This window comes from Corella eumyota, chromosome 4, assembly GCF_963082875.1.
Source record: "Corella eumyota chromosome 4, kaCorEumy4.1, whole genome shotgun sequence".
In the NCBI taxonomy this organism is placed as follows: domain Eukaryota; kingdom Metazoa; phylum Chordata; class Ascidiacea; order Phlebobranchia; family Corellidae; genus Corella; species Corella eumyota.
In genome coordinates, this window is record NC_137493.1 from 15,693,540 (window position 1) to 15,720,758 (window position 27,219).

Consider the following 27,219-nt stretch of genomic DNA (forward strand, 5'->3'; position numbering starts at 1 on the left):
TACATTGCGCCGTCTTGCGGCGGCCTTGTGGCAGAGCAATTCCAATTTCTTGCAGTTTGTCACGAAGATATTGACTCCCGTTTTTAGACTTCGCCTTGCGCAGAATCGGACCCAAAAGTGAAATATTTAAACTTTCTGGTGTTAAAACTCGTCGCACTATTTCACTTACTGTAACTTCGTGTCGTTTTCCTTTGTTTGGTATCCTAGAAAAATGGCAACAAAATATAAATAGGAAAAAAATGTACCAAAAAGAAAATGATAGAAAGTATATTATTAGTAATTGAAAAATAAGATAATAAATAATAGCTAAAAATTGGTGCCAAAAATAAATCAAAAAAGGTAAAAAAAACTGTCCAAAAAAAAAATTTAAAATTGGTAAAATGCAAACATTTTTTACCCTAATCTTCCAGGAACAAGACAGAACACGGTGTTGGGTGATATATTGGGGGGAAGTCCCCGAACTAGGATATCGTATTCCACGTGGTCTTTTGCGTGTTGCACCAATTTGCGACGATATTTTGTTTTTCTACGTTCCTCTAAAAAAAAGAATTTAAGTAAGTTATCTTATGTGCTTTATCTATTTTGTTATTAATAATTGTAGTGTAAAAGTACAAAAATTAAATACCTAATTTTTTTTTTTAATTTTTTGTATATATTTTTATCCTCGATGTGGGAAAGTCGAATGCGCGACTCAAACATAGAGTAACATCAGTTACTCCGACCCAGTCTTGAGTTGCCTGTGGCAGTTTGGAATATTATAGATTATATTTGCCCGATAATTATACTGCTGATTAAGTGTTGACTCAGCAGGAGTTTATGCAGTTTATAGCGCCTTACTCAAGGACGCTACACATGAGATCAGTGGGGATTGAACCCACGACCTCATGTGTGGTGTAGCAAGTGTTCTTACCACTACACCACGCTGCCGGTTTTGCCACTTTGTAACGTGGTTTTAATAAAAAAAAAGATGTAACATGAAAGCAGTTAAACCCATAACCATATTCCGTATTTAACCAGGCCTTAGACCCTTCCACACTTTGGCTATTATTTATTAAGTACATTTCTTAATATTATTTTACTAACCTATTTCGTTTAGGCGTCTGAAACAGGCCAAATCATGCTGTGGGTACAATCCGTAATCTTTGTTATAACCATTGTAAATTTCGCCTAACTCTTTACCAGGTTGAAGTATAGGCGAAGATACAAAAGATCTGTTAACTTGGACTCGATCGTAAGAAGGGTGCCAGTTACTAGGCCCTTGGATTGGGATGTTTTCGTTGGCATATGCATGTTGTTTAATAAGGTTTGTCAGTAGGGGATAAGATGGTATTTCTGCTTGTGATAATGTGGGGTGGTTGGTTTGAGTTTGCGTGGGAAAGGCGGATTTAAAAGATGGGTTTATAGTAGTTAGGTCGTCGGTGTATTTATTAGTGGTAGCGCTGTTGTCTGTAGTACTTGGAATAGCTTGGTTGTGGTTAACTTGCCATTGGAAATCTTTATCCATTCTCTGTAATCTAAAAGGCGGTCTCTGAAATGCGTTGTTCTGCATAGGTATAATAAGAGTTTGATTTGGTAAACTACGATTCCAATCAAACTCGTTCCATCGATTTTCCTTTGGCGCACAAAACGAGTAAGGCAGTACGTTGTCAGGGTGATTTTTAGGCTTCCAGTTTTCACATGATGCTGATCTTACCATGCGGGTTCCAAAGGGTTGGTTGTCCCTATATAAAGAGTTCACCCTGCTCATGGATTGATGGGCTTGTATGAAAGCACCGATTTGTGGGGGCTGAAAGCTGTTGTCGAATTTTGGTAGTTTTGGAGCTACATCACATTCGTTGGTATCTTCATTCACTCGTTTTTTACAATTTAAAATTTCACCGTCAGCAGCAATCATCTTAATGTAAATAAGATTTTAGATAACTGTAGCATAATTTTAAACATAACTTACAGTTTTGGATGTATCTAACTCGCATTGGGAAGTGTCTTTTGATATTGGGAAACTGGTGGCGCAAACTGGATTGGCGGCCGGTATTGGTGAAGGTAATTCTAAATAAAAACAGAAAAAATTAACTTTGCATTATCATCTAAAAAAACAGTAAAAACATGGATTTTTTCTAAAATAAAGACATATTAAAAGGTTCACAATATTTTTTACAGTCCCTCAAAATTTTAAAGAACTGTAAACGTTATCAGATGTAAAATACGTAAAAATAATAAGAGCAATATGTCTTTATTATCGATATTATAAAAGATTAATAACCCATCATTACATCCATGGTGATTATAGATTAAAGGTTGTAGTATATAAAGAGTAAGGGTGTATACATAAGTATATTTCAAAGAACCGTAAGCATAATACAATGTTTTACAAGTAATAAGTTAATTCAAGGACTGTAAAGTAGACATATGATCCAAAGGTAATGCACATGCTTAATTCAAATATTGTAATATTTTATGTACCTTTATAAGAGTTTGAAATGTTGCATCCTGATAACTGGTGATAAGTAAGTCCTTGGTAAGTGGTTTGATTTTCGTTGTGCTCAATTTCACTACATTGTCCTATTCCTAATGCATTGTATGTGTTAATGCGATAATAGTAATTTACTTGTTTATAAGGGGTACCTATAAACTATACAGGGTCGAATGGATCAAATGTATATCAAATGGTTATCGAATGGATCAAATGTATATCAAATGGTTATCGAATGGATCAAATGTATATCAAATGGTTATCGAATGGATCAAATGTATATCAAATGGTTATCGAATGAATCAAATGTATATCAAATGGTTATCGAATGGATCAAATGTATATCAAATGGTTATCGAATGGATCAAATGTATATCAAATGGTTATCGAATGGACCGAATGAATAGAATGGAAAAAAATATTGCATAAGTTAAACCCTAACCCCGACCCTTACCCATTCAGAATAAGCATAATGCATGTGATCCATTCGGTCCATTCGATCCATTCGGGCCATTCGATCCATTCGATCCATCGACCCTGTATAGTTTATAGGTACCGGTTTATAAGCTAGACCATGCAATTTAAAGAGGACGCTACCGCATAAGGTTGGGAGTTCAATTACCGCTGATTTCACGTTGAAGCATATTAAAGTAAAGCGTCAACTGTACATATTTCGGTCAAATTTTTTAATTTATTGAAAGGCTAGTAGTCAAGCAACATTCATCTAATAAATATTCAGCAACTTAAAACTGGGCCGTACTGAAACTTTGGTCCAACAGAGACGTAGCGTTAAAAAAGGTTGTACCTAATACGAGAAATACTAAGTAAAAAGTGAATTAAAAACGTATTAGCAATATTCTTAATATTTACCTGTTTGTAGATTGGTAGTCGGAGAGCCTGCCGAATAGGTTGAACAATCTGATTCAGTATCATCATAGGACTCGCTCGAATGCGGGGATCGGAACAGGGAATTTCCCTCAGAACTGTCATTAATTTCAAACGAAGTAAGAGGTGATTCAGCAATTTGTTGCTCAACCAATTTGTTATTATTTACATCTAACGCCATTTTTATGCTAATCTTATCTTTAAAATGATAAGTCAAACTGCCTAAAACAACTATATTTTCTAGTTTAAACTATTCTGTGTTTAGGCAGTATAAGATTTAAACTTTACTATAGTGAAGCTTGGGCATTTAACATTACAGTTGCTTCAAACTACCATTCCTTAAGACTAAAAATTGTGGACTTAATCGGTTTCAAGCAGTTTTACAACACGCTGTATAAGATTGCGCAACAATGGCTTAAAGCGTGTTATCGGTCGCAGACTTTTGGAAAAAGCGCGGAACGTTTTTTGGTGTAATTAGCGACTTTCTGAACTCTTGAACTTAGTTTGTATTATTTTTTACTGGTTCAAATTTAACAAAACACCTAAACTTTCCTTTCAATCCCTATAGCTTAACATATAGGCATGTTATGATGTAGTTTTTATAACAAAGTTTTATAAAACTGGCCCCTAAACTACAGCAATATATATATATATATAATTTTATATTAACATGAACAAATAAGAACTTGTGCAAAAATGAACGCAAAAGTGAAAAAAAAAACAGAAAAAACACACAAAATGTAAAAGCTGTAAGGCAATATAAGAACAAGGCAAACATTTGAAACTTATTTATATTTTTATGCAACTGAAAATAATCAATATGATGACATTTTATTACTTCTAACGGAATTTTGTTATTTAGAAAGTTAAAAAATCTAAAATTGAAACCAGGAGAAATTTTAAAAAACTAAATCATTTTCCAATCCTTTAAATTGTCAAAAATGCCAGATTTCGGTCACAACCCTTATTACCACATGTCGTGAATTTAGTTCGTTAACCAATTTTATATAAAAACATTATTCAACCCCACTTGCATGACTTCGAAGCGCCCCCTACGTGCAGTTGTCATGGCAACAGCAAATTTAACGTGCATGAGTGATTCAGTGACGTATGAATAGTAATTTTTTTTACACAGACACCACTTCGTTATCGCTGTCCGAGATCTCGTCCGAGTTTGCTTGTGTTGACGTCACAACCTCTGATGACGTCACAGCATCTGATGACGTCACTTTTTCATCTGTGACGTCATTTTCGACCGGTTCTTCTTGTTCGTCGATCGCCACGCCGCTAATCGACGACATTTTTTTCTCTAACAAATCTCGAACGTACGTATTGTTATAAGTTATGACGTCAGAGCTACTGGAATTCGAGATTATGGATGACGACACCTTGGTGCGTAACGACGACCAACCACGTGACCAAAGGGTCCGCATAAAACGGGAATAAAGCAGAGGGTTTAGGGCGCTGTTGATTGGTATTAACCCAATAGCAGTTATAGCGTAAGCTATGTCAGGTATTTGGATCCCACAAGCACTCACGAAGCCCATGATGCAGATAGGAGCCCAGCAGACGCAGTCTGTAGCTACCAAGAGGGTGATACGACGTTGCATCTCGTTCGCTATGCTTCTGGCTTTACGTATTTTATCACGACGTAGGCTTTTGCTCGATTTTCGTCGGTTGAAACGCTGGGATGGTGTAGCGCGGCGGCTTTGACTGCATTTTGAGGGGTCCTCCCGTCTTGTTATCACTGATCCTCTTCTAGGGCTAAGTGGGTCGGGAAAACCGGGTAATTTTGAGTTTTTGTTTTCAGAGTGAGATTGTGATTTTTGGACTTTACGCTTGTCCTTTTCTTCAACTGTTGATTTGTAGTATATCAAGGCATAAGCAGAAGCAATGTAGACTATAGACACGAAGTTAACTGAAATAATACAGACAGCGTGTATCCAAAACCGGTCGTTAAATGGGTCTATAAACAACTTAGGCATGCAAACCGCATCTTCGCTGTAGTATCCATAAAACTTCCAGTCACTGTAGTCTGGTGCAACACGTTTAAGGTACGTTACCATTTCGTCCCATGTTAGCAGATCTGAAGAGAAAGAATGACCGTCTAAAGTAGTATTGGTAATAAACGATATACCGCGGATCAGAGTATCTGCCATTGTTCTGTTGATAACAGGTGGATGGAACTGTGGAAAAGGTACCCACGCAGCGGAAATAAAGGAGTCCCTTACACTAGGCATCATTGGAGCTAGGCTTATTAATAAAGAAAACAACCAGGTCGATAGACATACTGCGATAAGGTAGCGGAACTTTAAATGGTAGGTTGAAAATGGACGTAAGACTGTGTACAGACGAACCGTTGTCAACGCTACTAGGGTAAACACCGAAGTTTGAGACGACGTTAAAAGAATGGAGCCTAAAATTGTACAAGTCGGTCCAGTACGCCATTCTCTATCAAACGTCCAGTATTGGGTCTGTGTGTTCGATTCTCCTTCATATAAAGCGGATAAAATAGCAAGCCACATTAAGTACACCCCTGTTAGCAAGTCGGAAGTCGCAAGGTTAAGTACTAAGACAGCATTCCATGTTTTGACTAAGCGTCTACGTCCGCCTATTCCGCCAGTCAGTCTAAGCCTTCTACTGCTGCTTGAAAAAGAACGTACGGATATACCGGACAACGTTCTAACCATTCCACCCGTTATTGCCTCCTTCATTGAGACCCGTTTTCTGTTTAAGATATCTCTAGCAGTCGCAAATTGGTTATGTCTTACTAGCTGCACAAGCGTGCTGCCTATAACGACCATGTTGCCTATAAGCGCCGTAACAGCCATAACCCATACCAGCACTTGTAAAGTCCAGTTGTTGATCAAATTGTACCTAGACACAAGCGTATGCCCTTCAACGAAGACCTTCTCGTCGCTTCCGTCACTACAGTCTGAAATATCGTCCATAACTTTCATCTTATCTACATATAGAGGCTTCTTATTTTCGCAGTAAAACTTATCGGGGCACAGCAGTTCGTCAGCGGAGTTAGCACAATCGATTGTCCCGTCACAGAGACTATTCATAGCTACAGTATCAACACCTTCTGGTACTACGTCGTTAGGTCCTATTATAATATTAGCAGTTACATTAAGACCATATTTTAACAGCGTCATCAGGAGTTTATGAATCGGCATAGATTCGACATGCATATCCGAAAAAATAAGATTCGTAATTGTACGGTTCGAAAAGCGCTTTGTTCTGGTCGAAACATCGTCTTCTAAAGGGTTAGAGTTTAAATCCCACCTCTCCAGCTCATGCAGAAAAGGGTTACCACTTCTATATTTAAAGGTTGCATTCGTAGGCCGATTTTGCCAGGGGTGAATGTGACTTAACATTTGGGATAATCGGATTCCTCGGTTTATTTTATCGCATCTTATCCGAGATTTCGACAAGTATTCGATAGTTGTGTCAATTGACGCTAAGGGGTAACCATCATGGTCGACAAGTTTGTTTTTAAAAGTTGCAGAGCCGTTAGTCGCTTCCTTTATTTGTTGGATTAAATCTGTAAAAAAATTAGAAAAACTAAATGGCAATTTAAGCAAGTTTTAACAATGTGGGAAGGTCGACTTTACGACCTAGACATAGTATAAGATTAGTTACTCCGACCCAGTCTCGAGTTGCCTTTGGCAGTTTGGGGTATTATAAAATATAATTGCCCGATATTTACGCTTTTGATTAACTATTGGCTTGGCGGGAGTTCATGTTGTTTATAGTGCCTTAGTTAACGGCGCTACAGCATGAGAGCATTGGGAATCAAACCAACGACCTTATAAGTGTAGCAAGTATTCTGACTATTATGACACGCTGCCAATTAAAATAAAAACATCAAAAAAATGTTTTTCTTACTTGGCCCACAGAAGCTTTCGTCTTCCCCGTTAGCACAGTCGAACACACCGTCACACACCTGTTCCTTTGTCACACACTTACACATTTCCCCGAGTGCGACCACACGCGGACACTGTATCATTCCTGGGTCACAGAAATTACAAGCCCAGAGATAAGATGAGGCAAGAGGCACTGTGCAGTTAGGTATGCACATTCGGTGTACCATCTCAACTGCTGAGTCCTCTTCGTTTATTCCCATCATTCCGAGGTTAGATAGCGCATATTGGAAGCTAGATTCGTAGTGTATACGTCTTTCAGGGCAAAGAAACTCATCAGATAGATCACAACAGTCGAATTTTCCGTCGCATATTCGTTCGCTTGATAGCATGTTATCGCCGTTAAGACAGCGAAAGCAGTTAGTCTGCGTGCCACCAAAATGGCATAACTCTTTTTCGATTTCAGAGTTATAGTCATCTAAACACAAAAATACAAATAAAATTCTTGTAAATTAATCCTAAATTAAATAAGATGGTGGTGGGTTTGATCCCCACTGATATCATGCTGTAGCGCCCTTGAGTAAGGCGCTATAAACAGTACGAAATCCTGCTGAGCCAGCACTTAATCAACAGAATAATTATCGGGCAATTATAATCTATAATATCCCAAACTGTCAAAGGCAACTCAAGACTGGGTCGGGGTAACTGATGTTACTCTATGTTAAGGTTGTGAAGTTGACTTTCCCACATCGAGGATAAATAAATGTAAAAAAATTAAATATGTTTCTCCATAACTTACCTATAATAAAGCCTCTAGCAAGATTTCCATAAACTAGAATACATACTCCAAGAAATATAACTCTTACTTTACAGAACATTGTACACTTATTATTCTGTATAACCTAAATTAATAAACAAAATTATATAACATGAATTTTTGCCGCTAAATTTAGCTAATATTTGCTGACAGGGTTTTCGTAGATCTCATACGATAACCCCTGTGTAAACTATAGCCAGACCAATATCGGTACGGTTCTAATTTCTATTCTCCCAGCGTATCTTTAAAATTAATCAATCTAAAGTTTATGAAAGAGACTTGACGTTAGACATTGAAATTTTTTTTCAAAAACGCGCAAATTTTTTTATTTAAAATTTTTGATTTTTTTACAAAAATGGTAGACCAACTAGTATCTATGCTACTTATTTGCAATATAATAAAAGCCTATACCCTTAACAACTATTTAAAATTATTTTTTTAGATTTTAGAGTGCTATAATTTAAATGTTATTTGTCTACATCTGAATGTTACTATTTTCGTAAATTACAAATCTGTATCTTTTCGCCCAGGGCGAGGTTAAATATAACTTTACATTAAAATCATGTGATAGGTTCATTTAAATAAAAAACATGCGCGCCCTTAAATTTTTAAAATCATAACATTTAAAAAGGCGAGACGCGGTTTGAAATTAACTTTTAAACTTATACTACATTAGTACTAGTATCCAATAAGCTCTGTAATTCGTGTTTAGCTATGCTTGTTATCTAACTACTGCTGTGGTAAAACAATTTTTAAAACTGTTTGAATTTTTACTTTTTCTTCGGGTTGGTAACATGTTTTTGTGTAATAATTATCTGTTAATGACAGCTTAATTATTCAGTTAATTTAGTCTATGTATCTAATAATTAATCGTTAATTTCTATGTTCTAGTTCCTTTTACCTAAATGGCTTGAATATTCTTTTTAAAATTCTGCTTACTAACTTATGAACGAAAACTTGTTTAAATTTTTACATTTTTAGTGATCGATGTTGCTTCGGCAAAAGAGAAAAAATTCGGTAAATATTGTTATAGTACAATTTCTACGAAAATTGAAAAATTTTAACCGTTTGCCAAAAATTTAAAGCAAAAAATATAACGACTAAAACTTCGCCCTTTTTTATCAAAAATAACCTGAGAATATACTTATATTATCTAAATATATCTTACATTTAATTCCATTTTTTAAATTTCAGTAGGTATCAAGTCCTAAGCTTCCAACTGACCGAGGTAGAAAAATATACTGTCGGGTAATAATTATGTTATTAGCACCTCAATTCGAGCTACCTGAAGCTTCAGGCAAAGAGGTTTGGCCCTCGTGACGTAGAATTCCTGAATATTCGAAAAGTCCAATCGAAAATAAACAAGCGAAATTACAAAAAAGTGGTTTGTTACTAAGAATTAATTGGTCACGTGAATTTTAGATTTTTTAATTGTATTTTTATTGTATTTCTTTTAAAATCACGATGACTTGAAAATTCCTGAAAACCGGTTTAGTTTTAGTTTTTTTGACTCATAAAAATTAACAATCTCGTATTTGTAATACTAATTCTATGCAATATTTTTAAACTAGCCAAAGGTTAAGATCATTAAAGCTGTAAATAAAATGTAGGCGTTAACAATATTTGTTAAAAATGTAGGCGTTAATCATATTTGTTTATGCTATGCCTCCTTAAAAGTCGTTCTAACAAAACCATATTTGCTCAAAATGCGTGGGCTGAATACTTATTTCAACAAACATTATCAAACAAACAAAAATTACTAAAACACCTTAAATTTTGAAGCGACCTTATCATAGCACAATTAAATTAAAGACCCCGTTTTGAACTTGGGTTCACTTGCCAGGTTTACAAAAGACAAGGGAAGTCAAGATCAATATTTATTTGTGTTGCTGTCAATCAAAGATGATCTGAGCCGACAGAAAATGATGTTTTGATTGCAGGTTATAAGCCGACCATAAATAAACAAATTCTCGAATCTAGGCAACTTGAAATTGTAACGAGCGACGGGGATAAAGTTAAGAATAGAAGCCCAAACCTAAATCTATATTGTTGTAAGGGATCAGAAGAACAATTTTAACTCCATGACGTCATCAAAAAGTATAACGAATGACGTCATTTGGACCTTACGTAACCTTTCATTTGTAAGGTATAAAAGATGCCCTAATACAATTTAAATTAAATGACGTTACTGAACGGAATTACGTAACTTATATCGTCATCAGAAAAACCCGATGACGTCATTAAACATGGTTACGCGAATCATGACGTCATAAAGAGGTAAATATTATTTTTGAGAAATATTTTGTTTTGTATTTGTTATCTTTTAAAGAATGGATCTTGTTTTCTTTTGTTCCCGGGCAGTTTATTGGCGGGTCTCCGGACTTTTCTTCTTTCTTCCCGATGTTCTTTTTCCTCCTGGGCTCTTTGGTTCACTTTGGGATTCTTGGAGGAAAAAATTGTTAAGCCATTTTTATTTTTTAAATTTTATAATTAAGAAAATATGTTTTTTAGGGTTTTACCTGTTTAATATGAAAGGTTGCTTGCTTCCCTCCCCGTATTTCTTTTTCGACCAACCCCTTAACTTTACTTTTTCGTTTTACTTCAGTTAATCTTTCTTCGAGGGACATACTACATTCATGGTGTCACATAGTTTAGATATATATTATAAGTTATAAAGCATAACTATTATTCTTTAAAAAATATATTTCTGGTCAATGGCTATTAATGCATGAGGTCTATAGTCCTACTAAGCTAATACTTAATCAGCAGCTTGATTATCGAGCAATAATAATCTATAATATCCCAAACTGCTAAAGGCAGCTTGAGACTGGGTCGGAGTAACGGATATTGCTCTTTAATTAGGCCATAAAGTCAACCTTTCCACATCGAGGATAAATAAAAAATTAAACATTTTACTTCTTTTTTCGTTTTCTTTCTGTAGCAGCTTCTTCTGCATTCAGTTCCTCCAAATCTTTTAAATTTCGAAATTTTTCTCCGTCCTCTTCCGATCTTATCTGAAACATCCTCGGTTGCTTGTCAGGTTTCTCGATAGATTTTGATTTTTTTTCCTAGTTAAAACAATAATTAAGAGTCGTAAGCACTTAACTCTTAATATAAGTAGATGTACTTTATCACAGCCTAACAATAAAGTCTATATTTCTACACTGGCCCAGTCTAAAGTTGCCTTCGTTAGATTTAAATATTAGTAATCTGATGATATTGTCTAACCAAAACCCCGGTCGCGCTTGGGATTTAAATAACCTTTATTATTTACTACTTAAAGTAGCTATAACAGTTGGACAGTGGGGATTAAACCCCAGATGTCATGTGGGCATGTTTCATGGTAGAAAAATTAGAATATTTATCGCAACATTTACTTTTTTAGCTTCTTGGACCCATTTTCTTGATCCAAATTCATCTTCTGATGAAACTTCAGGATCAACATCATTATCAGAAGAATCCTGGAGAAAAGAAAATTATTGTATTTTTTGATATTAAAAAAAAACCTAAAATAAAATAAAAATTGATCTATATACAAAGGAGCTAAGTGGATTAATACTTGTTTATGTCCAATTAATAGACCTACAAAATAAACAAACAGCCATTTGCGGTACAATAGTAAAATATTGTTAACAAATATTGATTGAAAAGCTGACAGTATAGTGTAGTGGTAAGAACATTTGCTTCACTACATGAGGTCGTGGGTTTCATTTCCACTGCTCTCATGCTGTAGCGCTCTTGAGTAATGCGCTATAAACGGTATGAACTTCTGCTGAGCCAGCACTCAATCAGCAGTATAATTACCGGGCAATTATAATCAATAATATCCTAAACTATCAAATCAAACTCGAGACTGGGTCGGAGTAACTGATGTTACTCTACGTTCAGGTCGCGAATTTGAACTTCCCACATCGAGGATAAAGATATATACAAAAAAAATTGCTAGCAAATATTAATTGAGAGTTGCAACCATCTTATGACAATAAAAATGCCAACTGTATGACGGGATATTGCCTAGTATTACCAAAAACAAAAAAATATATATATTTTTTTAATATATATCTTTATCCTCGATGTGGGAAGGTAAAATGCGCGTCTTAAACATAGAGTAACATCAGTTACTCCGACCCAGTCTCAGGTTGCCTGTGGCAGTTTGGGATATTATAGATTATAATTGCCCGATAATTATGCTGCTGATTTTAAGTGCTGGCTCAGGAAGAGTTCGTACCGTTTATAGAACCTTACTCAAGGGTACTACAGCAGGAGAGCAGTGGGGATTGAACCCATGACCGTATGTGTAGTGTAGCAAGTGTTCTTACCACTACACCACGCTGCCGGCCAATTTTACTCAAGAAATAACAATTTTTACACTTACATCTTCGTATTGATCAACTTTCTTAGGTTTAGATTTCAGTTTTTCAAATTGTTTTGAAACAACTGGGTTAAGGAGTCGAAATTCCTCCGATTCCTCGTCAACCTGATAACTTGGATCTTCAAACATTGCTTGAAATCTTGGATCATCCAACAAGTTAGAAGCTTCTTTCTGTTAAAAACAATTTAACGGTTTTTACACGGTTGTTAACATTTTTACACATAGTTGTTTACATTTTAAACATGGTTGTTTACATTTTTAGACATAGTTGTTTATATTTTTACACTTGGTTGTTTATATTTTTACACATAGTTGTTTATATTTTTACACATAGTTGTTTACATTTTGACAAATAGTTGTTTACATTTTCACACATAGTTGTTTATATTTTTACACATAGTTGTTTATATTTTTACACATAGTTGTTTACATTTTGACAAATGGTTGTTTACATTTTTACACATAGTTGTTTATATTTTTACACATAGTTGTTTATATTTTACACAGGGTTTTTTACATTTTTACACATGGTTTTATACATTTTCACACATGGTTGTTTACATTTTGACAAATGGTTGTTTACATTTTTACACATAGTTGTTTACATTTTGACAAATTGTTGTTTACATTTTCACACATAGTTGTTTATATTTTTACACATAGTTGTTTATATTTTTACACATAGTTGTTTACATTTTGACAAATGGTTGTTTACATTTTTACACATAGTTGTTTATATTTTTACACATAGTTGTTTATATTTTACACAGGGTTTTTTACATTTTTACACATGGTTTTATACATTTTCACACATGGTTGTTTACATTTTGACAAATGGTTGTTTACATTTTTACACATAGTTGTTTATATTTTTACACATAGTTGTTTATATTTTACACAGGGTTTTTTACATTTTTACACATGGTTTTATACATTTTCACACATGGTTGTTTACATTTTGACAAATGGTTGTTTACATTTTTACACATAGTTGTTTATATTTTTACACATAGTTGTTTATATTTTACACAGGGTTTTTTACATTTTTACACATGGTTTTATACATTTTCACACATGGTTGTTTACATTTTGACAAATGGTTGTTTACATTTTTACACATAGTTGTTTATATTTTTACACATAGTTGTTTATATTTTACACAGGGTTTTTTACATTTTTACACATGGTTTTATACATTTTCACACATGGTTGTTTACATTTTGACAAATGGTTGTTTACATTTTTACACATAGTTGTTTATATTTTTACACATAGTTGTTTATATTTTACACAGGGTTTTTTACATTTTTACACATGGTTTTATACATTTTCACACATGGTTGTTTACATTTTGACAAATGGTTGTTTACATTTTTACACATAGTTGTTTATATTTTTACACATAGTTGTTTATATTTTACACAGGGTTTTTTACATTTTTACACATGGTTTTATACATTTTCACACATGGTTGTTTACATTTTGACAAATGGTTGTTTACATTTTTACACATAGTTGTTTATATTTTTACACAGGGTTTTTTACATTTTTCCCCCCTTTTTTTATACATTTTTACACATGTTTATTTACATTGTTACACAAGGTTTTGTACTATTCTACACATGGTTTTATACATTTTTAAACAAGGTTCTTTACATTGTTTTATAGCTGTCTTTAACATGGTCACAGAACCTAATTTTTTTACCTTTGCTTTTCTTTTCTTCCCACTACTGGGTTCATCTTCAGCAGCCCTCGTCAACAAACGATCGGCAAGATTTCGATTTACTTTCGGTAATTTCTACAAAAAATCATAATTTCCCAAGAAATGGACAAATTTTGAATTAATTTATTGTGTATATTGCTTAAAAATATTTTATTTTTACCTTAACTATGACTCTATTTGTCCTCCCTTCTTCAATTTTCTCTTCTATTTTTTTCTTTCGATATTCTCTAAAATTTTAAAAGATTTTAATTTTAATTTTTCAAAAAAATATGCTAAATTTATTTGTACCAAATCATTAATGTAATATTGCTTATTATATATAGATCTTAATTACATTTAAATAATAAACTTTAAATTTTAAGTTACACTAGTATTTTTACCAACAGCTGCACCAATCTACCAATATTGGGTTTGGTGACCATGCCATAACATACTTAAAATCTTTATGTAAACATTAATACTTTTGGCATGTTTTAAATCATTAAATTGATTTTTTCATTTTTTCCTGTCGCATTGTTGTAATATTTATTGTATATCGTATTTATTATTTACTTTTATCAATGTGCGAAAAAACAAAATAAAATAAATATATATATGTATAATAAAACTAAAGTACCATTTGTTTTAATATTAAAGTTATGTAGTTACTTACTTATATGCGAAGGGATTAGCAATGGCAAGGGCTTTGTGGTAAAGTCTTATGTCAACAAAATAACCATGCATATAAGCTCTTAATAATGAAGTTCCTATCAGATTGCTTAAACCTAAAACAAAAAAATAATTTTCAAAACACAAAAAATACGATTTGTTCTACTGAGCGGCATAGTAGAATGGCTCAAACACTTTGCTACACTACAGAAGGTCCTGGGTTTGATCCCCACTGCTTTTAGGCCATAGCACACTTAAATAAAATACTACAAACAGTGTGAAAGCAATTATAATCTATAATATCCCAAAATGCCAAAGGTAATTTCAAACTAAGTCTGAGTAACTAATGTTACTCTATGTTTAGACTGTAAGTCAGTGTGCCCTTCATATATTGAGAATATAAATAAAAACAAAAGCTTTAAACCAAGATAACTTACCTAAATCATCAACATCTTTCTTAGTGAGAAATTTGTAATCGTCGTAAATTTCTTGTTGTGGATTTTCTTCCATTTCTTCAGTTAAACTATCCAGGAATGAACACCATTTTGGTGCTGGGCCTAACATCTTTAATTAATAAATTAATTGTTATATAAAAAATCTAGACATGATGCATTAGGTTATAAAAAAGAAAAATGTAAACAAATATTTTTTGTAATTATTATTTATCCTTGATGTGAAAAGGTTGACTCCACATCCGAAACATAGAGTTACATTTGTTACTCCGATCGAGTCTAGAGTTGACTTAGGCAGTTTGGAATATTATTGATTATAATTTTGCAGATAATTAAGCTGCTTATTAAGTATTGATTCAGCAGAAATTTATAACATTTATAGTGTCTTACTCAAGAGCACTACAGCTTGAAAACAGTGAGGATCAAACCCAGGACCTCAAGTAGTAGAACAAAGTGTTCTGACCATTACACCATACCAGTACTAACTGGTAAGGCTTATTTAATTCAGGAACATATAAATATTAAAAAAAGCCTTCTAATTTAAATAATAAATAAAAGTTAATACTTACTGGAATGAAATAAGTGTGAATTTTAGGGCTCTCATTGGCAAGGAAAAATAATCCAGAATTGTCACAAACATGTAAGTTATTAATATCTGATTCAATTTCTACTGCAGTTACTGGTTCACCCTGTTTTAATACAAGCAAATGTAAAGAAGATTTTTTAAAGTAAATTTTAAATAAAAATGAAATTTACAACTTTAAAAAATAAAAATATTTAAATTAAAAAAAAGATATTGTCAAATAATATGAACCTAACTTAAAAATAATGCTGTAAAAACAATTTAAGACTGAATTAGGGTAAAAACTGGCATACCCTATGTTTAGGCTTTAAAAAAATTCATTTTAAAATAGATTTACATTTTTTTCACTCCATAATTTCACAGCTCTAGCATCAGATGAGATGACAACTTGGTTTTCAGGATTGAAGGCAATAGAATGGATTGGTAAATCATATCTGTGATCTTTCACTAGATAGGGTTTGTTACTTCTTACATCATACAACATCACCTGAAAAATAAAAAATTGTAATTATTTCAAGGTTTTATTCTTTAATAGTTTTTTTTTGTATATATCTTTATCCTCAATGTGGGAAAGTCGAATGCGCGACATAAACATAGAGTAACATCAGTTACTCCGACCCAGTCTCGAGTTGCCTGTGGCAGTTTGGGATATTATAGAATATAATTGCCCGATAATTAAGTTGCTAATTAAGTGCTGGTTTAGCAGGAGTTCATACTGTTTATAGCGCCTTACTCAAGGGCGCTACAGCAGGAAATCAGTGGGGATTGAACCCACGACCTAATGTGTGGTGTAGCAAGTGTTCTTACCACTACACTACACACACAAAAACATATACAAAAAAAAATACTTGAACAAAACTTGTAAAGTCAACCCAATCTGGGTCAGAGTAACTTATGTTACTTATGTTCAGGCCAGAAAGTTAGCCTTTTAATACCAGTAAAAAACAATATTTTTAAAACTTACATGCCCAGTACTAGTTCCTACTGCCATCTGTAGTGAAGACTTGTATTTCAATGCTGTGATTTTTGGGAGGGTATTGCTGTAACACATTCGAATTTAAATTAAATTTTTAATTTAGTTAAATAAAAATTTTAGATAACAAAGAAATGTAAAATCAAATAAAAAACAATCATGGTTGGCAACATAGCATGGCTGTTAAATTTATACACATGGCTGTTTTTAAACATAATTTTAAAATAGTTTTTTACATTTTTACACATAGTTTTAAACATTTTTTCACATGGCTTTTTACGTTTTCACACATGGTTATTTACATTTTTACACATAGTATTATATATTTTTACACATGGTTATTTACACTTTTACACATAGTTTTTGACACTTTTACACATAGTTTTTTACATTTTTACACATAGTTTTTTACATTTTTACACATAGTTTTTTACATTTTTACACATGGTTTTTTACATTTTCACACATGGTTATTTACATTTTTACACATAGTTTTTTACATTTTTACACATAGTTTTTTACATTTTTACACATAGTTTTATACATTTTTACACATGGTTTTAAACATTTTTTCACATGGTTTTTTACATTTTCACACATGGTTATTTACATTTTTACACATAGTATTATATATTTTTACACATGGTTTTTCACATTTTTACACATGTTTTTTTTACATTTTTACACATGGTTATTTACATTTTTACACATGGTTATTTACACTTTTACACATAGTTTTTGACACTTTTACACATAGTTTTTTACATTTTTACACATAGTTTTTTACATTTTTACACATAGTTTTTTACATTTTTACACATAGTTTTATACATTTTTACACATGGTTTTAAACATTTTTTCACATGGTTTTTTACATTTTCACACATGGTTATTTACATTTTTACACATAGTATTATATATTTTTACACATGGTTTTTCACATTTTTACACATGTTTTTTTACATTTTTACACATGGTTATTTACACTTTTACACATAGTTTTTGACACTTTTACACATAGTTTTTTACATTTTTACACATAGTTTTTAACATTTTTACATATAGTTTTTTACATTTTTACACATAGTTTTATACATTTTTACACATAGTTTTATACATTTTTACACATAGTTTTATACATTTTTACACATGGTTTTAAACATTTTTTCACATGGTTTTATACATTTTCACACATGGTTATTTACATTTTTACACATGGTTTTTCACATTTTTACACATGTTTTTTTACATTTTTACACATGGTTTTAAACATTTTTTCACATGGTTTTATACATTTTCACACATGGTTATTTACATTTTTACACATGGTTTTTCACATTTTTACACATGTTTTTTTACATTTTTACACATGGTTATTTACATTTTTACACATAGTTTTTTACATTTTTAGACATAGTTTTTTACGTTTTCACACATGGTTATTTACATTTTTACACATAGTTTTTGACATATTTTCCATGTTTTTTCGCGTTTTTTTACACAGTTTTTGACAATTTTACACATGGTTTGGGAATTTTTCACATTGTTTTTGACATGTTTTACAAGCTTTTATAGTATATAAATACATGTTCACTTACTCATCCAAGTAAGAGCTAAGATTAGCAGCACAGTCGAGTATTCCAACTCTAGTTTTATCTCTTGGATCCCAGCATTCAACTTTCCCATCTATCCCTCCTGCTAAGACTAACTGGTGATCAGGGTTTATTGTGCATGTGTTTAACTCTCTGTTGAAGTAAAAAATTTGGGAAGTAAATATTTTTGTTTCATAAAAATTTTGATGAAACCAATTTTAAATTTGACAATAAAAAACATTTTATTTTTTAATAAATGGTAAAATCTTACTCAGATTGGGTGACATAAGATTGTAAAAATCTTCCTTGGTCTAAATTTATTCGATAAATTTCAGGTCTGAAAATACAAAATAATTAACATTAACCATGATATATATATATGTATATTTTTGTTTATATCTTTATCCTCGATGTGGGAAAATTGAATGCGTGACCTAAACATAGAGTAACAACTGTTATTCCGACCCAGTCTCGAGTTGCTTGTGACAGTTTGAGATATTATAGATTGTAATCGCCGATAATTATACTGCTGATTAAGTGCTAGCTCAGCAAGAGTTTATATTGTTTATAGTGCCTTACTCAGGGGCGCTACAGCATGAGATCAGTGGGGATTGAACCCACGATCTCATGTGTGGTGTAGCAATGTTCTTACCACTACACCACGCTGCCGGTTATATATAATAAATATGTCCAGCAATATATTAAACTGCTGTTTGTGGTGCGTGAGCAAATTATCTTATGCAAATATTAGTTGAGAGTTGCGACCATATTAAGACAGTTAAAATCCTTACCGCAGGATGAACCATCAACTAATTAATTTAATTGTGTTTAACGAAAAATTGTACAGAACATAAACTGCTTATTTACCCTGCCCCAACTAGCATTAAATCACAGTTTGAAGTATGGTATGAAAAATCGCGTCCAAATTTAGGGATTCTGATATTGTAATGTTTTCCTTGTTGGGTGTGTAGTTCTACTGTGCGGTCAGTTAACAGAAATACGAGCTAAAAATAACAATTTTTTACATCAATATTATTCTATTGGCTTTGGCCAGTTTTTAAATTGCTGACTAATTGTCTGATTATTCCTTGTTAAAGTAATATAAGTACCAAACTTAATAACACTTTGATGTAGACTTATAACTTGCAGCAAACAAAGAACTTTATTTTGTATTTTATAAAACAGTTCATAATTAAAGAAATTGAAACAAAACCCACCTTAGAATAATCCTCAGAGAGTACATCAAACGTAACAACTAAAACCCAAAAAATTTCGAATATTTACAATTTACAAATGTTTAAAAGTTATATGTAGCTAATATTGATTCACTCTATGATTTATAAAAAAACAAATTAAAAGTAGATAAGATACCTAACTCAAATTTAAGTGAGAAATTTAATTTAATATTTACCTTCAGAATCAAGACATCGTTCAAACTTTAAAGATAAATCGTTGACATCATAACATCGAACTCGGGGTTTGTATGTTCCTTGAAAATAAAATTATTAAAACAAAATATTAATGCCATGTAAGTAAGATGCCGTAAACCTTTGTATATTTATTATTAAAGTGTAAGGTTAACTTAACTGCCTAAATGTAGAGTAACATAATTTACCCCGACCCATTCTTTAGTTGCCTGCAGCAGTTTGGGATATCATAGAATTTAATTGCCCGATAATTATACTGCTGATTAAGTGCTGGCTCAGCATAAGTTCGTACCGTTTATAGCGCCTTACTTAAAGATTCTTACAATCAGTGGAATTTTTGGGCAGCACAAAACACCTTTTATTTAATTAAATTACCTGTTGCAAAAATATATTGCTGATCTTTTGACATCCTAATTGTGGTGCTCACAGTTGGCATCTCAAAATCCTGGATCAGCTCAATTCTACGACGTAAGTTGACATCGTTTTTCAACAACGAACGCTTCTTTCTGTCAGTAATAAACTAAAAAAACATTAAAATTTGGTTAAGCTTATTAAGCTCACCTTCTCTTTTAAAAACTTTCAACAGTTATAAATTGAATATATATATAATGTATTTGACATAAAAATGTTTAAAAGTTTAAAAGAAAATTAACAAAATGAAAAAATTGAATTCAAACCTCTGGCAATGATTTTCCGGAGCTTAAGTTATAGATTTTGATATTGTTTGTTGGATTTGAAACTTGCATATTTGCTTAAAATTTACCAACTATAAACAAATTACAAATCTGCATAGAAGAAAAAACATTTGATTCTTAACAAGCTTTAAATTAATATTGCAGTTAATATAAATAATCAAATAAAATGGAATATTGCAAAAAAAATGTAAAGAAGTGAAAACAATATATTTCAACTAATAGTTTTTGCGAGTTGTTAAAATTAGCAGTTATTGCAAAATAATGAATGTTAAAAATGCATAAATAGTATGACACGGTAAACGTATAACAGTATCTAAATAAAACCATTTTACAATATTGAAAAAACACATAAAAATCATTTTTTCATTACAAAACATACAATTATTACTGAAACTCTTTATGCAAAGTCCATATAGCAGTTTGTCCTATACCAGTAGACCCCACAACTTTATACCCTTCCATTTCAAGCTTGTTTAATATTTCCCTAGGGGGCGATGACACTATCCATTGCTTAAAGTTGTTACCAGAAGTTTGAACCAGACAGCCTCCTAGTCTGGTCATTAGTTCATGGTCTGAATTAACGTCTCCGATTGTAGTTGGACCAGTTTCAAGTCTGATTTGTGTAGATACAAGAATGTAAGGCATATTAATTATAATGTTCTGTTTAAAAATGTATCTAATTTTACCTAAATATCGTTAAAAATAGGTTTATAAACTGACAAATGATATTTAACGCTAAGCATAAGTTAGGTCGTTCAAATAAAAAAACTGCCATATGCATCACTCAATAAAACACCTAATAAGGCACTGATTAAATTAAACAACTGGTCATGTCATATTTCAATTAAAAACAGGAAAAATCCAATTTATTTTTGATTCTTATTAAACACGTGCTGGAGAGGGTATTACCCATATATATTACCGGTGCCCAATTCGGTACACGGTACCAGTAAACGGTACCGACTTGTAAAGCTATATTTAATTAGTTTTATGTTCCAAAAGCTATAATTTATGCGATATTATGTGAGCCTTATATACAATTAATAACTGGATAAACATTCTAGCCTGCTTTAGGAAAATGAGTTGTACAAAATGAGCTTAATATTTTACATGAGTTATTTATCCCCAATGTGGGACAACTACACAACCTAAACATAAGGGGTAACTATTTTTATTATTATAACTAAATTATACCTAAGTATATTGGTTTTTGGTCCAGTAAGAGTTGCATTCTTTATTATACCTTACCTAAGGGTGCTTAACTATAAAGGCAGTGGGGATCTAAATCAGAAATTGGCATAAAGTTAATGCCATTAATCGCATGTAATTGTATTGAAACACAAACTATTGTCTAATACAGTGCATTCAAACATAAGTATCATATTATAAGCAGAATATATAGTAAATTTAAAAACATGCACATTTTCCATGAAGCAAATTTTAACTAAATTATTTACAGAATCAGATTAAATTTAATGGACGATTTGATCAAATGAACTGTAAATGATAAATATTTTAAATGGATTGAATTATTTTTGCACCAAAAGTTAAGAATAAAAAAGTTAAACGCTAAAATATTATTACTTTTTAAACCGCTTTTAATATCGAATACCAACTGATCGTAGAAATGTTTGTGGTACCATAGTTTCCAACCAAATATTTAAAATAAAATATTCCTGCCCCAAGAACCCACTGGCTAAAAGGTAACAAAAAATAAGGGGCCATTTTTAAAGGGGCCATTTTTAAAGGGGTATAGCCCAAGGGGGCATTTGTTTTTTAGTAAAAATATTTTGAAAAAAATTAACACTTTAATAATATTGATAAGGGTGTGATAATGTTATTTATACTGGGTATAATTTGACATATGATTTACTTGAATAATTAAGCTAAATGCAAGATAAAATAAAATGTAGTTTGTTACATAACACCATTATTAATAAAACACATTTAAATACACTCCATAAGCCACTTGAAATTGAAAATTAATGACTAACAATACAATGAAAAATATTTGAAAAACTAAATAATTTATTTTACCCCACAATATTTCATTTATTAAAAAAAAATTTTTTTTTAAATGTAAGCCTTGAATTTCATTGAATTTTAAGGAAATATGTAAGTGCTAGTTTTTTAACAAACCTAAAATATAATTAATTAATAAAAATGAAAACAAAAAAAATCACCAAACGATTCAAAAAAAGCCAAAGCAGCATTTTTAATTATTTTTTAATCGCAGAAATATTCTAAATCTAAAAAACTTTACAAATAGAAATCAATTAATTAAATTTAAATAATCAATCAATCAATTAAATTTGACCCATGTTATGCTCCATTGGCTTCAACTTTGGGTCTTCTGGCAGGTGCCCTTCTGCCCCCTGGGGCCTTGGGTTTGCTGAAATTCCGGGTGGAAGTAACAGTGGGAGGGTGAACTTCTTCGCGGAGGTAGACTTCCGTTATTTGCTCTTTATCGTCACATTCAAGCTAAAAAAATAATTCGGGAAAAATTTGAAATTGTTTTTTTTCTTCCTATTTATCCTTGTTGTAGAAATGGGGACTTCACAGCCTAAACTAAGGGTCACATTTGTTACCCTGACCCAGTATAGGCTATATTATGTGATTTTTTATAATAGAATAAAGCCATTAGTTTCAGTATGCTATAGCATAGTAGTAGTGGGTGTTGAATCTAGTGCCTTTTGTTCAATGTCCTGTTTCTTCCACATACCTTTTTTGCTACATTTTTTTAGCTACATACCAAAGAACCTCACCTTTTTATCAATAGTAATTCCAAAGTCTTGTTCAATTGTAGAAATTAAGGGAGATTTGCACGAGGAGTATAACATTCTTTGCTTGATTGGTATTGAATACCCAGGCATCGAATAAATAAAAACTAAGACAAAAACAAGAATTTTGTTTAAAACTTAAAATAAAAATTTAATTACTTTTATAGAAAAGAATAGAAATATAAAACTACCAGCAGCTTGCATGCATGCATGGTGTAGTGGTCAGAACACTTCCTACTCTACATGAGGTCCTGGGTTCGATCCCCAGTGATCCCAAGCCAAAAAATATTACTATAACTAAACACTGTGTTTTAAATAATTTTTAAGTTAAATAATTTTTAAGTAATTTACAACTACTGGCAGCGTGGTGTAGTAGTCAGAACACTTCCTACGCCACATGGTGAGTTCGATCCCCAGTGATCCCATGCTAAAAAATGTCTACTATAACTTAACACTCTATAATTTGTTTTCACAGTACCTGGCGTATTAAGTTCTTCTCCTTCATGTCTGTGGTTGTAATTAAACAAATAATAACCCGCCGTTGTCTTGGAAACAAGGTTTTCAAGATCACAAACTGAAATAGTTTTCGAGGCTGATTTGTAAATAATTTCCTTGTCCGTATCAACATTCTGAAATTAATGTTTACAAAGAATTAAAAAAAACAACCTTGGTTATATATTTTTTTTGTTTCTTTAGGCTTAGTTACCACATAGCATTTTATTATAAAACCATTGGCAAACATTTTTACGGGCTTTATGTTAAATTTAAAAAATATAAAATTGGTTTTCAATTTTTATAGCTTTATGTATATGCAATTCAATTTTTAATTACTATTAAGTATAGGGACATAAGGACATGGGCACCTATAAAATACAATGGATTAAATTATTAAAAATAAACTGAATAGATTGAACCCAAACTTATTCTTTATTCTTTTAATTTATGTAAACTATTCAATACTGTATATACATCTAATAATAGCAAAATCACATCTACCATAGATTACCATCACTTACCATTTCAATAAAGTTGATAGTTCCATCTTTAAAATCATTCAGAGCCTGCAGGGTGTCTTTGGTTATTGGGAATGAAATTCCTTGGACCGTTTGATGTCTGGTTGAGGTTCCAATTGCTGCATTTTCCTATAATTTTATTTATATATTAAATCTTTGCGGTTAGAAGGTCATCTTTTGTGTAAACTTTGTTATGTAGATTTATTTTTGGATTACAATTATAGCCTCACAAACTTATAAATAACAATAAAGAGTCTGTATATTAATATATGTTTAAAAATAGCAATTTAAATGACACTACAGTAAGAAAATTACCCTATAGTTTGACTAAAAAAGTTTTTTTTTGTATATATGGGATATTATAGATTATAATTGCCCGATAATTATACTGCTGATTAAGTGGTGGATCAGCAGGAGTTCATACCGTTTATAGTGCCTTACTCAAGGGCGCTACAGCATAAGAGCAGTGGGGATTAAACCCATGACCTCATGGTGGTGTAGCAAGTGTTCTTACCACTACACCACGCTGCCGGTTTTGTAAGGATAAAGATAAATAAATAAATACGAAAAGAAAAACAACATACTTGAGATTCCTCCAAGTCTTGTAAAGCATATTCAGATTTAGTCAAAGGAGGTGGTGCACTTTTATGCTCAACGTGCTCAAGGTAGCCAGCATAGCTTATATCTGACTGTGTAACAAAAATCAACAATATTTAAATCTTTACCTAACCCAACAAATTAGTAAAACCTATAACTGCAAAGATAAAAGAGTAAAAAGTAAAATTATTTAAAACTTAACTTTTTTTGTATATCTTTATCCTTGATGTGGGAAAGTCGTATGCGCGACTTAAACATAGAGTAACATCAATTACTCCGACCCAGTCTCCAGTTGTCTGTGGCAGTTTAGGATATTATAGATTATAATTGCCCGGTTATTATGCTGCTGATTAAATGCTGGCTCAGCAGGAGTTTATACCGTTTATAGCGCCTTACTCGAGGGCGCTACAGCATGAGATCAGTGGGGACTGAACCCACGACCTCATGTGTGGTGTAGCAAGTGTTCTTACCACTACACCATGCTGCTGGTTAAAGTTTCATACATTTATTTGTAAGGACAAAACAGTTATATAATAAATGGACATTTTAACTGGCATGAAAAAATATAAACGTAAATGAACTTACAATCATATTACTAGTTAACTCATCGCTGATAAATCCACCTCCAAATTGAGTTTTAAGAGTTGAACGTGTAGCAGCGTACAACATCTTTTCTCTTACCTAAAATATATAAGTTATAAAAAATTTCAACAATGTTAAGCTTCTGTACTATTTAAAATCCATTTATAGAAAATGTTTAAAAAAAGATGACAAAATAAAATAACAGAAAATGTTATACTTACTGGGGCATCATCAGGTGCAAATGAAATAAAAAGCCAATTATTTTTCGATTGAAGTTGGACTAGAATGTAGCATGGTTGTTTTTCAACCAAATGACATTTCACCGCTGAATCAAATTGTTCTTGCCAGGATATTGGTTCCATTTCAACTGTGTCCTCACAATGAAGAGTTTCTGAAAACAAAATATTTATATTATTGTGTGAATGCTTTTATGTGTAAAAGTAGACTTCACAACATGTTATAGATTATAATTACATAATTAAGCTGCTGATTAAATGTTGGCTTAGCGGAGTTTATACCATTTATAGTACCTTACACAAGAGCGCTACAGCTCGAAAGCAGTAGGGATTAAATCCAGGACCTTATGTAGTGAACCCAAGTGTTCTTACTATACACCGGTTTTGCCCCCCTAAAAAATTGCTATAAACAGTACAAACCCCTGCTTTACCAAAACATTTATAACTCTATTTTAAACCAGTTTAAATTACATTTTTCACCTTCTTTAATCATGACTTTTACAGATCTAATATTTCCATCCGTTGTACAAATTCGAAAAACATCTTTTAAACCAGCACCACCTAAAATCAAAATTATATTTAAAAGTATGTTTTTCACCCTTTGGATTTAAGGTTTAAGATCTTTGTCTTTAAAGTTTTCTGTAACTTAACTGCTTTTTTATAGAAAGACTTTAATTTATATTAAAAAATTTAACTTACATTGAATTCCCGTTTGATGCGACATTATCCAATAATCCCCTTTTTCTTTTTATATCTTAAAATATTACCTAATTAAGCTGTAAATATAAAACAAATGTGTTTAATAAAATTAAAATAATAACATATTTACTTATATTTGTTGTGCTTTTATTTAATATATTAGTAATTATAAAAACAGGGGCGTTTTCAAACCCTTTAACTTTTCACTCAGTTTACCTTTGACTTTCTTTTCCTGGATTGTAATTAAATTAAAGTTGTAACCGATGATAAGTAGTCATAGCTTCGTGGCACTTCACAACGTCTATACAATACAATATTTGCAATATAAATTGAATACAAAGTAATTAAATAAATTGTAATTTGTTAGATATTAATTAAAGATTATTGGTAGTTTACGATTTTCAAAAGCTCCTAACATTTTCGGTTTCGTTAATTTTCTTTTTACTTTTACGTTTTTTTGAAATTATGTAACATAAACAAAAAATGTTTTTAATGTAAAATAGTAATGTATATCTATAAATTTTTAGTGTGTATATATATTATCAAAAACGTTAACATACTTAATTAAAAAATATTTAATTAGGCTGTCCGTAAATAAATAGTAATTAAATTGGCTAGAGTGTTAGAATCAGACTAGACAAGGTAGTTACCGCTTAGTGTAAAAGTTAAAAGTGTTAATAAACAATTACAGAGACTAGACATGACAAAAAAAAAAGATTTTAAATATATAAAAGATTTTAAAGTTATCAGAACCACATTAATACTATCACAATATAAGCCGCTAGGTTATGATATTGAGTTAATATATA

General features: G+C 31.7%; 4 protein-coding genes across 4 annotated transcripts; all 4 read right to left on the bottom strand.

Annotated features, from left to right (window-relative positions):
• Positions 1-4,221: 4,221 nt before the first annotated feature.
• On the bottom strand, positions 4,222-9,218 carry LOC145750944 (uncharacterized). The gene is made up of 5 exons (XM_082567015.1): positions 9,207-9,218; positions 8,021-8,123; positions 7,247-7,699; positions 4,612-6,902; positions 4,222-4,230 (listed from the first exon to the last, which is right to left on the bottom strand). The coding sequence occupies exons 1-5, from the start codon at positions 9,216-9,218 to the stop codon at positions 4,222-4,224; spliced, it is 2,868 nt and encodes a 955-aa protein (XP_082423141.1).
• A 315-nt stretch (positions 9,219-9,533) lies between these two features.
• On the bottom strand, positions 9,534-20,595 carry LOC145749494 (nucleolar protein 10-like). Its single transcript, XM_082565272.1, has 19 exons — positions 20,486-20,595; positions 20,184-20,328; positions 19,793-19,870; positions 19,599-19,636; positions 19,249-19,385; positions 18,653-18,718; positions 18,388-18,534; positions 16,781-16,856; positions 16,154-16,303; positions 15,803-15,922; positions 15,219-15,345; positions 14,786-14,897; positions 14,294-14,360; positions 14,116-14,208; positions 12,414-12,581; positions 11,416-11,499; positions 10,955-11,106; positions 10,558-10,666; positions 9,534-10,480 (listed from the first exon to the last, which is right to left on the bottom strand). The coding sequence occupies exons 1-19, from the start codon at positions 20,552-20,554 to the stop codon at positions 10,355-10,357; spliced, it is 2,064 nt and encodes a 687-aa protein (XP_082421398.1). The 5' UTR covers positions 20,555-20,595; the 3' UTR covers positions 9,534-10,354.
• Positions 20,596-20,736: 141 nt separating this feature from the next.
• LOC145751128 (GTP cyclohydrolase 1 feedback regulatory protein-like) lies at positions 20,737-21,183 on the bottom strand. The gene has a single exon (XM_082567218.1). The coding sequence runs from the start codon at positions 21,146-21,148 to the stop codon at positions 20,888-20,890; it is 261 nt and encodes an 86-aa protein (XP_082423344.1). The 5' UTR covers positions 21,149-21,183; the 3' UTR covers positions 20,737-20,887.
• A 626-nt stretch (positions 21,184-21,809) lies between these two features.
• Positions 21,810-26,646, bottom strand: LOC145750225 (twinfilin-2-like). Its single transcript, XM_082566206.1, has 10 exons — positions 26,627-26,646; positions 26,411-26,487; positions 26,192-26,272; positions 25,697-25,866; positions 25,479-25,574; positions 24,881-24,985; positions 24,300-24,425; positions 23,762-23,912; positions 23,269-23,390; positions 21,810-22,984 (listed from the first exon to the last, which is right to left on the bottom strand). The coding sequence occupies exons 2-10, from the start codon at positions 26,433-26,435 to the stop codon at positions 22,826-22,828; spliced, it is 1,035 nt and encodes a 344-aa protein (XP_082422332.1). The 5' UTR covers positions 26,436-26,487; positions 26,627-26,646; the 3' UTR covers positions 21,810-22,825.
• Between the last annotated feature and the right edge of the window lie 573 nt (positions 26,647-27,219).

What these genes read in the sequence shown, in the direction of transcription:
- LOC145751128 (XM_082567218.1), bottom strand. Translation starts at nt 21,148, where the DNA reads ATGCCTTACATTCTTGTATCTACACAAATCAGACTTGAAACTGGTCCA.
- LOC145750225 (XM_082566206.1), bottom strand. Translation starts at nt 26,435, where the DNA reads ATGTCGCATCAAACGGGAATTCAAT. An exon ending in GCATCAAACGGGAATTCAAT is followed by an intron (nt 26,273 to 26,410) that starts GTAAGTTAAATT and finishes TTTTGATTTTAG; the next exon opens with GTGGTGCTGGTTTAAAAGAT. An exon ending in AAGACTTGGAGGAATCTCAA is followed by an intron (nt 24,426 to 24,880) that starts GTATGTTGTTTT and finishes ATAAAATTATAG; the next exon opens with GAAAATGCAGCAATTGGAAC.
- LOC145749494 (XM_082565272.1), bottom strand. Translation starts at nt 20,554, where the DNA reads ATGCAAGTTTCAAATCCAACAAACAATATCAAAATCTATAACTTAAGC. An exon ending in TAGGAACTAGTACTGGGCAT is followed by an intron (nt 16,304 to 16,780) that starts GTAAGTTTTAAA and finishes TTTATTTTTCAG; the next exon opens with GTGATGTTGTATGATGTAAG. An exon ending in AAGTTGATCAATACGAAGAT is followed by an intron (nt 11,500 to 12,413) that starts GTAAGTGTAAAA and finishes TCTTTTCTCCAG; the next exon opens with GATTCTTCTGATAATGATGT.
- LOC145750944 (XM_082567015.1), bottom strand. An exon ending in TGCTAGAGGCTTTATTATAG is followed by an intron (nt 7,700 to 8,020) that starts GTAAGTTATGGA and finishes TTTTGTGTTTAG; the next exon opens with ATGACTATAACTCTGAAATC. An exon ending in CGAAAGCTTCTGTGGGCCAA is followed by an intron (nt 6,903 to 7,246) that starts GTAAGAAAAACA and finishes ATTTTTTTACAG; the next exon opens with ATTTAATCCAACAAATAAAG.